Consider the following 10,620-nt stretch of genomic DNA (forward strand, 5'->3'; position numbering starts at 1 on the left):
CCCCAATATCTAACCTAAACCTTCTATAGCACAACCAGAGGCCCTTTCCTTCTGTCCTGTTGCTTGTTCCCTGGGAGCAGAGACAGACTTCCACCTGGCTCCACCCTCCGGTCAGGGAGTTGTGGAGGGTGAGAAGGTAATTCCTGAGCCTCATAAGAGGCTGAGCCCCCTCGGCTCCCTCAGCCACTCCTAGTGCTCCAGCCCCTTCTCCAGCTCCGTTCCCTTCTCTGGACATGCTCAAGCCCTTCTATGTCTGTCTTGCCCTGAAAGGATGCTCAGCCTGTGACCCACGGTGAGCTGGGAGTGCAACCAGTTCTCCACACACGCTGTCAGTGGCATCTCCAGCTCTTCCCTGGCCAGAAGCTTCCTCTCCCGTTCGTCCTGCTGGGAAATGCTGCTGCGATACTCTAGCCCAGGCCCTTCTCCTTCCTTTCTCACGAAAGCCGGCTGGGCTCCCCCTGGGACGGGCTGTCACAGCCGAGCTCTCGGCGCACCCGGGCATTAAGTTTCGCGGGACAGGTGACAGCCCCAGCTCTGCCCCGGCCCCCGAGCTGCGTGGCAGTCACGCTGTCCCAAGAAGGAAAAGCTGGCGCTGCTCCCGCCGGTGCCGTTTGAGGCCTTGGACGTACACCGGCAGCGGGAGGGTCTGGCACGACCCCCGAGCCCCCGCCTCCAGCCCCACGCGGCACCGGGGGGACACACGAGGCGGGGCGAGACACGCGAGGAACGAGCGACACGCAGGCGGCGACAGGCGGGAGCAGCGCTCAGAGACTGCCCGGGAGCGGGGAAGGGCCGGGCCCCGCCGAGGACGCGCGCCGCCTGCCCCCCCGCAACCGGGAAGCCCCGGGAGCGGGGCCGAGCGTCCCTCCCGGTGCCACCCCCGGCGCCAGGCCCACCTGGTCGGAGGCCTCGGCCTCGCTGCTGTAGCAGCAGCCCATGGCGAGCGCGGCCCCGGCTGCGGCACGGCCCCGCCGCGCGGTCACGTGAGCGCCGAGTCACGCCGGTCACGTGAGCGGCGGGGAACACACGGACACGCACACGCGCGAGCGCGCGCGCAGGGCCGCGCCCGCCGCCAGGGCGCGCGCGGCGGCGTCACGTGGGACGGAACCGCGCCAGCACGTGGGCTACGTCACGCAGCCTTGCGGGCGTGGTCACGTGTCTGCTGCCAGGCACCGCCCCCCCCGCGCGCTCCCGGTGAGGCCCGAGCGCGCTCCCGCGCTCAGACGGTGCCCCCGTGTTCCTAGGTCTTCTAGTGCTCAGAATATAAAGTGGGAAAAGAATGGGGAAGAGGGGGATGTCTGGAGTGATGGTGTTTGTTGTCCCAAATAACTGTAACATGTGACGGGGCCCTGCTCTCCTGGAATAGCTGAACACCTGCTTGCCCATGTGAAGTGATGGCTCAGTTCCTTGCTTTGCTTTGCTTGTGTGTGTGGTCTTTGCTTTCCCTATTAATCTGTATTAATCTCAAAGCATGAGATTTCCAGCTTTTACCAGTCCAATTCTCTCCCTGATCTTTCTGATGGGGGAGTGGGCAAGCGGATGGCTTGGGCTTGGTTCCTGTCCTTGTTTGTCACCCAGCATGGGGCACTGAGGGTTGAGGTAATAATAGAGTGGCTTGGAATCAAATTTGATCTCAGCATTTGCTGTATTAGGTTGAGTCTGCTATAGAGATTCGAATAACAAAGTCCCCTTTAGGCCCAGATGTCCAATGTACACAGTCCTTGTGGCACGAGTTTGTACAGAGCATTGCATTGTCATACGCCAACTCACTGTCCAGTAAATTGGCAGAGGGAGCTGTCTGGTGTCATCTGTTGTCAGAAGGGGGTCTTCCATGTGTACCCCTTGTCATGAATATTGTTGCTGTTACTGTTCATTTTCTTATAGCCAGTAAATTGTTCTAATCTCAGCCTGAGATCTTTACCTTTTGTGCCTCCTCTCCATCCTGCCGCTGTGAGAAGGGGGAAAGAAAACAGGGGAGCAGGAGAATGGGCATGGTTCGGAGGGTCTCAGTGGGGGCACTGAATGGGTAAGTACCATTCCTAAGCCACAACAGATCCCAGTGCCCCAGCCCTCTACACCCCCCGTGCTCCCAATGCCCCCGTGGTCCCTGGGCCCACAGTGTCCCGAGTGTCCACTGATTAGAGCTCCCAGTCCTCCCAGTGCCAGTGCTTCCGGCTGCCCGTGGTCCTGTTGCCCAGTGTTTCCAGTACCCAGTATTCTGGGTGCACAGTGACAGGACTCCAGCTCCAGTACCAGGACCACAGCTCCTAGTATTACACACCAGGACTGGGACCCCAGCCATGCTACTGGTACCCCAGGCCCCAGTATCAGCACCCCAGCCCCAGGCCCCTTTATGCAGCCCAGGAGCACCTCCCAGCCCCAGCCCGGCCCCGTCTCCAGCCAGCCCCGCGGAGCTGGTAACCGGAGCTCCGATAGCAGCTGCAGCTGTGGTGATACCATCAATAATTGAGTGGCAGCAAGGCTCCACACAGGACTGCCTGCCTCTGTCTGCCTGGAGTGTGGGGACAGGTACGTGCCACCCCCATTGCCCTATCCTGTTGCTGTGGCTGGGCACCCCAACAGCTCAGGGTGTGGGGAGCAGGGTGTGAGGTATAGAATATGGGGGATAGGAGCTGGACCAAGGTGGGTGCCAGGGGTTGTGCTGAACAAGGCCCCTCACAGCAGCACAATTCCCTGGAATGCCGGCCCTGCCAACCCCAATATCTGGACCCTGGCAGATGGGTCCCCAGCACTCCCCAGCCCTGGCACAGAGATCTCCACAGCATCCTGGGGTGCCCCAGCCCTGCAGGCCCAGCAGCACTGGAGCCCAGGGAGAGGTACTTCCAGGGGGTGCACAGCACATCCAACTCGTGGCATGAGTGGGAGCTGTGAGGCTGGCACCCTGTGCCCCACAGCTCCCACTCATACCACAGCAACCCCTGCGAGGGGATGGATTTGCCTCATTACGGTTTAAGGGCTCACAATGCTTCAATGATCTCTGCACAGGGGAGATTTTCAAAGCCTGGCCAAGGTTATGCTACTGATAGTGGACACAAAGGGTGCGGAACTTCCCATTTGGCAGAACTCCCAAGATAAGTAGGAAACTAACAAAGTCAACTCAGCAACTGTGCAAAAAGCACAGCCTCAATCCCTTGTGATGGTGTCTCCAGCGATTGCCCTGGCCTTCCTCCCCTTCATTGTCACCCTGCTGATCCGGTACCGGCACTACCTGATGCTGCTGTACCGGGCAGTGCTGGTGGCCTGGCTGCGGGACCGGCTCACTGGCACCTCGCGGGAGCAGCGTGCCTTCCAGTACCTGCTGGCCCATGCCATCCCTGGGGACCCCCACCACATCCTCCAGACCTTCGACCAGTGGTGCTACCACTGTGAGCACCTCAGCTGTGTGGGGCCCGACAAAGGTGAGTGCCACCCTTGCTTGTCCACACCACAGGGCATGGCAGTGGGCGTGGCCACGGCATCACTGACACGGCCGTGGCACTGCCAGCACGCCCACAGCACCACTGGCACGGCCATGGCACAACTGGCATAGCCTTGACACCGCTGACATGGCTGTGATAGTGTTGGTGTGATCTCACCACTATCAGCATGGCAGTGGCATTGTTGATATAGCCATAGTATTGTTGGCACGACTGTGGCACCGGTGACATGGCCGTTGCACTGCCGGCACAGCCTGGCACCGTCAGTATGGCTATGGCATCATTGACCTGGCTGTGGCATTTTTGGCATGGCTCTCCTCCATCCCTCTGGGAACTGCCTGGCACCTTTGCCCTGCCCAGGGCTAGGGTGGCACAGATGGGCGGGTGCTGAGAGGCACGTGCCACGTCAGGGCGGATCGTGGAGCGGGTGCTGTTGGAGCGGGCACCACTGCGGGTGCTGGAGCTGGGCACGTACTGTGGCTACGGCACGGTGCTGCTGGCACAGGGGCTGCCCCCAGGCGCCCGCCTCTACACCATCGAGGGTGACCCCCGACACGCTGCCGTGGCCGAGAAGGTCATCCGCCTGGCCGGCTTCAGCGAGCAGACGGTGAGCACCCGGACACTGGGATAAAGCTCCGCTCCGCATGTGAAACCGGGGAGGAGGTGGGTGGGGGTCCTCTGCTGCTGCGGCAGGGATTGCGGCACCTGCCGGGTAGTGTGTGTGGGAAGAGAAAGATCCCGTGCCGTGTGGACCTCTCACTACCCTGTGAAGCAGGGTGGTGGGTGGGCACCCCGACACCCTGCCCCAGTGACTGAGGGTCTGCAGCACAGGTGGAGCTGATCGTGGGCCCCTCGGAGGAGGTGATACCCCGCCTGCGCGAGAAGCACGGCCTGATGAACGCCAACTTGGTCTTCATGGATCACTGGAAACGCAGCTACCTGCGGGATCTACGGCTGCTGGAGAGCCACCAGCTGCTGGCTGAGGGGGCCACCATCCTGGCTGATAATGTCCTCTTCCCTGGGGCACCCCACTTCCTGCAGTACGCCAAGACCTGTGGCAAATACCACTGCAAGGTGCACCGCGCCAGCCTGGAGTACTTCCGCGCCATTCCTGATGGTATCGCTGAGCTCCGCTACACCGGTACCCGCTGAACGGGCAGCGGGCTGCTGCCTCGTGCTGGCCAGTTACCATGGCAGTGCCAGCTGCCCAGCCCCCTGCCATGGCTTCAACATGGGCTCTGGAGGAAACGCAGTGGCTGCTGTGGTCTGTGGCGGGGCGCAGTGGGTAATGAGGGGGCTCATTCCGCAGAGTGCTCCTGCCTGCGCTGCGCAGGGAGGTCTGCCAGGCACGCCAGTGGATGGTGGGGAGCAGCCCTGCACTTGCCTGGGTGGTACCCCCTGCCTGCCCTGGTGGCCTCAGACACCAGATTTGGGGTTGTTTTCTTGAAAACGGAGTTTATTAGAAAAGATGTGTCAGTTCCAGGTGGCAGTCTCCCCTCTGGCTCCTCTTGGGGGAAGGGGGGGGGGGTTTCCCTCTGAACCTCCTGCCCCACACAGCACCCATGGCAGAAGGAGCTTCACTGAACTGTGCCCCAGAGCCGTGGGGGGCAAAGGCTCTCCCCCAGCCTCTGGCTTGGTGTGGCTGTGGCAGAATCAGATCATCCACTGGTCCTGGTCCTGCTCTGTCCCTTCCATGTCCACCTGGGAAAGAAAGAGGTCTGAGATCTCCTCCAGAGCAAGAACTTAATAGAGGGTGTGAAGGAGAGAAGACAGCCCCTGGAGCTCATGCTCAGGGTCCCACACACTCCACATCCCCTGCTTTGGGGTCTCACACTATTTACCTCATTGATCTCCCCATCATCAGGAGACTCATTATAATCATTCATCTCATCCATATCCTGCATGTCCTCATCATCTTCTGAGTCCTCTTCGCTGTCTTCATCATCTTCATCATCCTCCTCCTCCTCCTCATCATAGTGCTGTGGACACAACAGCTCCAGCAACCCGATCTGCCCCTCAAGCCCTGTGGCAACCCCCCACTTCCTGTCCACACACCCACCTCGGACGCTGGCTTTCCTATGGGCACCAAGTTGTTGTCCTTCTCAGCAATGCTCTGGAGCTGGGGAAGGGAGAGAGGTGGGTAAGCACTCCAACAGCTCCACGACACCCCAGCAAAGAGGCACTTCTGGCCCTTGTGTCACTTACTGACCATGCTTATTTCCAGCCCCAGTCCTGCTGCCTCCCTGGCATCCCGCAGCCAAGAAGGGAAGAGCAGCTTTAACACCCTGCCTGAACACCCTGGCACCAAGCAGGGTGATCCCAATGACCCTCTGGTGCTGAGAGGGTTCGAGGTGTCCCCATGGGTGGCATTAGAAGCCCTAACACAAAGCTTATGTATTTCTTTATCAAAAAAATAACCAAATCTGGGACATCTGATCAGCCAGACAAACACAACCATAGCAGATAATTAAAGCTCAATTAAAATACGTCAGCACCTCCCCCCCAGAGGGACTTGGAACCTCTTCTACGTGTTGGGGTTTTAATTGATTTAAACTTTATTATTTCATTACAAAAACTTAATTACTGATTTTTTTTTTTAAACTTTAATCAAATAGATGTTCTTCCCCCCATACTCAGGGGCACTGCAGCACCAAACCACGCTCACAGCACAAACACTTGTCAGTTACCAGGATCAGAAATCACTCCTCGCCTCCCTCGGGAGACTAGTTAATGAATTAATTGGGAGCTAGTGCAGGAGCCTCGGTTCAGCAGCATCTTAGTAATTAACCCCCACACAGTAAACGGGGAGCTCCGGTAACAGCCCGCACCGAGCCGGCGTGACACACGGATGACGGACACGAGAGTAGCGATGCCCGAGCCGGCAACACCGGCACAAGACGCACAGCACGGGCACAGTCGGTGAGCACCCGGGGGGGGGAGCCCCGTGTCCGGGACACCCGCGAACCCCCATCCCGGGCACTGCCTCGGGGCCGCAACGAGCGCCGTGCCCGCTGAAGGAGCAGGGGCCGCTTCCCCAGCGCCGAACCCGTTCCCGGCCTCCTGACACCCGGCCCCGCGGCCTCACTCTGCCCCCGCCCCGGTGCCCACCCAGGCCTGGTGCTGCTGCTCCTGCTGCTGCAGCTCGGTCTCGTCAACGCACGGCCGGTCGAGGTTGAACCAGAGGGACTCGGTGAGGCGGGGCAGCAGCGAGGGGAACAGCGTGGACATGGCGGGAGCGGCGGGAGCAGCGCCAGGCCGGCGCCACCGCCCAGCCGGAAGTGCAGTCCAACCCGGAACCAGTTACGGCGCACGGAGCATGCGCAGAGGGAGAGCGGTGATGCCTGGGCCGGGCCCACAAGGGGGATAATTAATGGTGCGTGGCCCAGGGCGCCTCTGGAGGCGGAGAGCCGCATGATTGACAGGCGATGGGCTGGGCCCCCCCCGCGCCCGAGGCTGGGGCAGGGGGTGTTTGTGATCCCCGCCGAACATGTGTGCCCCCCTCGGGGTATTTGTGACTAATGGCGGGTATGTGAGCCCCACAGGTACCAGTGTCCCCACTGAGGAGGTATCTGTGATCCTGACGGGGTGTCTGCTCCTTTGGGGGCAACTGTCATGCATGGGTGGGGGTATCTGTCATCTGTGAGGGGTGTAACTTCCCATCCCCTCAGGGCATCTGCGATCCCCGGGGCGTGTCTGCCCCCCATCACCTGTGACCTTGGAAGTATCTGTCCCTTACAGGGTATCTTCCCTCCCTGTTCGCCCGCCCCGAGGCATGTCTCACTCTGGAGCGTTTCTGTCCCTCCCGAGCCACAGGTGACAGCTCTCCCGCAGGGTATCTGCTCCCCGCTCCATGGGGCATCTGTGATCCCCTGGAGTACCTGCAATTCAATGAGGAGTTCTTGCCTATACCCTGTGGCCATCTGTGACCCCGCGGGGGGTACCTGTCCCTGCCAGCAGCATCTCTTACCCACTGTGGTGTTCCCCCCCAGTCACTCACAGGGACCCTGTGGTGTTGGGGGGCCAGGTACTGCCCCTTGTGCTGGTGTCAGCGAGTCAGGCCACCTCCCACAGGAGGGAAAGAAAAACAGCCGTAAGCGGATTTTGGCTGATGCTCGTCCCAGCCTGGCGCCAGGAAGATGAATCCCAGCTGCACGCGGGGCTGATGAGGGCCAGGATGGGCACGAGTGTCAATCCAGGACACAGTGGGGTGCCAGGGCGGGGTGCACTGTCTCCTCCGCGCCCTCAGTGCTGCCCAATCCGCTGCATTCCCGCGTCCCGTGATCAGCGGCCACGGGTTGTGCTGCACCACGACCTTTGAGATGAGCTGTGCTCGTCCCATGGCACCTGGAGCCCAGCTGCCCCCCAGGTAAGAGCCCCGGCCCCCGGGCACCCCCAGGTAAGATCCTTGACCCTGTTGTCGGTGGTCGTGGCAGTGACCATGTGCTGCTGTGCTTCCACATGCACAGTGGGGGACTTTGTCCCTGCTGTCACTGCGTCTCTCAGTGCTGCTGTCCTGACCTGCTGTCGCCCTGGCAGAGCGATGGCAGCGGTGTTGGCTCTGCTGGTGGCCTGGCCAGCTGCTGCCGCAGCAGTGAGGGTGACACAGGACTCGCTGCTCAATGTCTGCATGGATGCCAAGCACCATAAAACAGAGCCTGGCCCTGAGGGGCAGCTCTACGGGCAGGTACGGTCCTCATGCACTGCACCAGCACCCACTGGTCACTCGCTGTGGGTCACCAGGATGGAGGCTGGGGGGCTCTGTGCCCCAACATTAATTCCATCAGCCAGTGTCACCCACCCATGGGCACTGGTGCTTTCCCTGGACCTGCAGCAGGTCCCATCTGAGGCCTGGTGGGTCCTGATGGGTCCCAGCTGAGCCCCGGCTGCCCTGGTGCAGTGTGTCCTCTGGAAGGACAATGCCTGCTGCACTGCCAACACCAGTTTGGAAGCTCACCGGGACCAGTCCTACCTGTACAACTTCAACTGGGACCACTGTGGGGCCATGCCAGAGAAGTGCAAGCGTCACTTCATCCAGGACACGTGTCTCTATGAGTGTTCCCCTAACCTGGGGCCATGGATCGACCAGGTAGGTGCAGACCCCACCCTCACCCACCCACCAGGATGCCAGGGGTGAACTGGGGGGAAAACTGGGGGCCCTGCAGGCAGACACCAGCTGGCGGAAGGAGCGGATCCGGGATGTGCCACTGTGCCAAGAGGACTGCGAGCAGTGGTGGGAAGATTGCCAGGATGCTGTCACCTGCAAGGTCAATTGGCACAAGGGCTGGAACTGGACTACAGGTGAGTGGGGGTTGCAGGCCACCCCCCATCATGCCTTCACCCTCCTGTGGGTCTCCAGTCACCCTCCATCTTGCTGCAGGGGAGGTTGTGTCCACCCTCCCTGGTGGCTGTGAGTGGGTTCGGGGGTGTGAGCGTCCCCATGGGGTGGGAGTGGCAGCCAGGTGGGAGTCCCCTGTGCGTGTGAATGGGTCAGGGGGTGTGAGGGTCCTCATGGGGTACGGGGTAATGCGGTGTGAGACCCTGTGCCGCCTTGAGGTCAACTCTCTCTTCCCTAGCAATACCAGTGTGACCCATCTGCACCCCATGCACAGGGGAACCACACCCATTTCCCAGAGCCCTTCATCCACTTCACCCCCTGCCCACCCCCAGGCACCAACCAGTGTCCCAAGGGTGCCATGTGCCAGAAGTTCAAGTTTGTGTTCCCCACGGCGGCTGCACTCTGCGAGCAGGTCTGGTCTGGCTCCTACCGCTACACATCCCACCACCGTGGCAGCGGTCACTGCATCCAGATGTGGTTCGATCCCACGCAGGGGAACCCCAATGTTGCCGTCGCCCAGTATTATGCCCATGGCGATGCTCCCCCAAACTCCCTGCTCTCTATCCTGCTGTCCCTGCTGCCCCTCACCCTACTGGCCCTGCTCTGAGCAGGAGGGGCTGCAGGCAGGAGCAGGCAGTAGATGGTCGGGGGGGGGTCCACAGGCTGCCTTGTGCCTCCTCATGGGATGTCCCCAAGCTGTGTCCCCCCTCGAGGCGTGTGGGTCATGAATAAATGCTCCTGCCCTGCTTGGTCTTGGGGTGTTGTGTGATGGTTGGGGGGGCAGTAGGATGGTTGAGGGACCTAGGGGTGTCTGCTTGTCCCATCCTGCTTCTGGTGGGGAGATGAAGCAGACATCACTCCTATTCATTTGTACCGATCAACCTGGCTACCCAGCACTGCCTCCCCCAAACCACTGTACTGGGCAAAGCACAAGGCACAGGGCTGCCTGCCACAGGGGCCCAGGAGGATGGGGTCGCTGAATGTGTCCTAGCACCTGACACGGCTCCAGGGCCCCGGGTGTCACTGACACTCTGGGGTGCACAGGATGAGACTGGGAAAATTATGGGGAAAAAGGGGAGGATACCCCTGGGACCCTGAGGTGGGAGCGTGGTTATCAAGGGAGTTCCGCCGGCCCAGAGCCCACCCCAGTTGTCTCTTTTCCCCCCACATGCTCCGTGTTTCCAGCTGTGGGGTGGCATCGTTCCGATCCCTGGCCCATGGAGAAGTCCCCGGTTTTGGTGGCGAAACCGGGTCGCGCCTCCCACTTCTTCAGCCCCCGGACCCAGCCCTGCCCCACCGTGGCCCCCCTTTCCCCGGTGCCCGGCTCCCCGGTACCTTCACACCGCCGGTGCCTTCATACCACCGTGCCCTCGCTCCTCCCTTCGGTATGCCCCTGGGTGCTCCCCTGGTGCCCCTATCTCTCCAAGTGCTTTCCCCCTCCCAGGTGCTCCTCGCCCCGGTGCTCTTCATCCTCCCGGTGCTCCCCACTGCTGCTGCCCGCTACCCGGTGCTCTCCGCCCCTCGGTGCCGCTGCCCCTCGATCAGACCCCCGATGCCCCCCTGATCATCCTACTCATGGCCCCTGATCTGTCCCGGTGCCTCTCAGGTGCGCCCCCCAGGATCTCACCAATGCTCCCCAGTTACCTCACTGGTGCTCCCCCAAGCTCTCCCTGCTGCTCCCCCAGGATCCCCGCGGGTCCCCTCCGGTGCCCCTCTCGACTCCTGCGTGTTCCATTCCGTGATCGCCTCTCACGGTGGCCACCGCCGGATCTCTCCCCGTGGGCCCCTGGGTACCTCATCGGTGTCCCTCTGGGGCCCACGGTGTCCCCAACCCCCGAAGCCCCCGCC

At 61.4% G+C, this 10,620-nt stretch overlaps 3 protein-coding genes across 6 annotated transcripts; 2 read left to right on the plus strand and 1 right to left on the minus strand.

Annotated features, from left to right (window-relative positions):
- The first annotated feature begins 1,647 nt into the window (after positions 1-1,647).
- Positions 1,648-4,740, plus strand: TOMT (transmembrane O-methyltransferase). Of its 4 annotated transcripts, none has more exons than XM_041422270.1 (5): positions 1,648-2,026; positions 2,440-2,529; positions 3,007-3,419; positions 3,848-4,044; positions 4,269-4,740. In XM_041422270.1, the coding sequence occupies exons 3-5, from the start codon at positions 3,158-3,160 to the stop codon at positions 4,587-4,589; spliced, it is 780 nt and encodes a 259-aa protein (XP_041278204.1). In that variant the 5' UTR covers positions 1,648-2,026; positions 2,440-2,529; positions 3,007-3,157; the 3' UTR covers positions 4,590-4,740. The 4 variants fall into 4 exon arrangements, with proteins under 4 accessions (XP_041278204.1, XP_041278203.1, XP_041278201.1 ...); XM_041422269.1 differs by having other exon boundaries at positions 3,171-3,419; XM_041422267.1 differs by having other exon boundaries at positions 1,648-2,529; positions 3,171-3,419.
- Positions 4,741-4,875: 135 nt separating this feature from the next.
- ANAPC15 (anaphase promoting complex subunit 15) lies at positions 4,876-6,783 on the minus strand. The gene is made up of 4 exons (XM_041422283.1): positions 6,546-6,783; positions 5,497-5,556; positions 5,279-5,416; positions 4,876-5,138 (listed from the first exon to the last, which is right to left on the minus strand). The coding sequence occupies exons 1-4, from the start codon at positions 6,663-6,665 to the stop codon at positions 5,091-5,093; spliced, it is 366 nt and encodes a 121-aa protein (XP_041278217.1). The 5' UTR covers positions 6,666-6,783; the 3' UTR covers positions 4,876-5,090.
- Positions 6,784-6,904: 121 nt separating this feature from the next.
- On the plus strand, positions 6,905-10,533 carry LOC121345421 (folate receptor alpha-like). Its single transcript, XM_041422285.1, has 4 exons — positions 6,905-8,121; positions 8,335-8,567; positions 8,611-8,735; positions 9,105-10,533. The coding sequence occupies exons 1-4, from the start codon at positions 7,876-7,878 to the stop codon at positions 9,377-9,379; spliced, it is 879 nt and encodes a 292-aa protein (XP_041278219.1). The 5' UTR covers positions 6,905-7,875; the 3' UTR covers positions 9,380-10,533.
- Positions 10,534-10,620: the final 87 nt, after the last annotated feature.

Source organism: Onychostruthus taczanowskii, unplaced genomic scaffold, assembly GCF_017590055.1.
Source record: "Onychostruthus taczanowskii isolate IOZ18803 unplaced genomic scaffold, ASM1759005v1 scaffold73, whole genome shotgun sequence".
In the NCBI taxonomy this organism is placed as follows: domain Eukaryota; kingdom Metazoa; phylum Chordata; class Aves; order Passeriformes; family Passeridae; genus Onychostruthus; species Onychostruthus taczanowskii.

What these genes read in the sequence shown, in the direction of transcription:
- TOMT (XM_041422267.1), top strand. Translation starts at nt 2,301, where the DNA reads ATGCTACTGGTACCCCAGGCCCCAGTATCAGCACCCCAGCCCCAGGCC. An exon ending in TGCCTGGAGTGTGGGGACAG is followed by an intron (nt 2,530 to 3,170) that starts GTACGTGCCACC and finishes TGGTGTCTCCAG; the next exon opens with CGATTGCCCTGGCCTTCCTC. An exon ending in CCGGCTTCAGCGAGCAGACG is followed by an intron (nt 4,045 to 4,268) that starts GTGAGCACCCGG and finishes TCTGCAGCACAG; the next exon opens with GTGGAGCTGATCGTGGGCCC.
- ANAPC15 (XM_041422283.1), bottom strand. Translation starts at nt 6,665, where the DNA reads ATGTCCACGCTGTTCCCCTCGCTGCTGCCCCGCCTCACCGAGTCCCTC. An exon ending in AGCAGCAGCACCAGGCCTGG is followed by an intron (nt 5,557 to 6,545) that starts GTGGGCACCGGG and finishes TCCCTTCCCCAG; the next exon opens with CTCCAGAGCATTGCTGAGAA. An exon ending in ATGATGGGGAGATCAATGAG is followed by an intron (nt 5,139 to 5,278) that starts GTAAATAGTGTG and finishes TTTCTTTCCCAG; the next exon opens with GTGGACATGGAAGGGACAGA.
- LOC121345421 (XM_041422285.1), top strand. Translation starts at nt 7,876, where the DNA reads ATGTGCTGCTGTGCTTCCACATGCACAGTGGGGGACTTTGTCCCTGCT. An exon ending in AGGGGCAGCTCTACGGGCAG is followed by an intron (nt 8,122 to 8,334) that starts GTACGGTCCTCA and finishes GCCCTGGTGCAG; the next exon opens with TGTGTCCTCTGGAAGGACAA. An exon ending in CACCCACCAGGATGCCAGGG is followed by an intron (nt 8,568 to 8,610) that starts GTGAACTGGGGG and finishes GGCAGACACCAG; the next exon opens with CTGGCGGAAGGAGCGGATCC.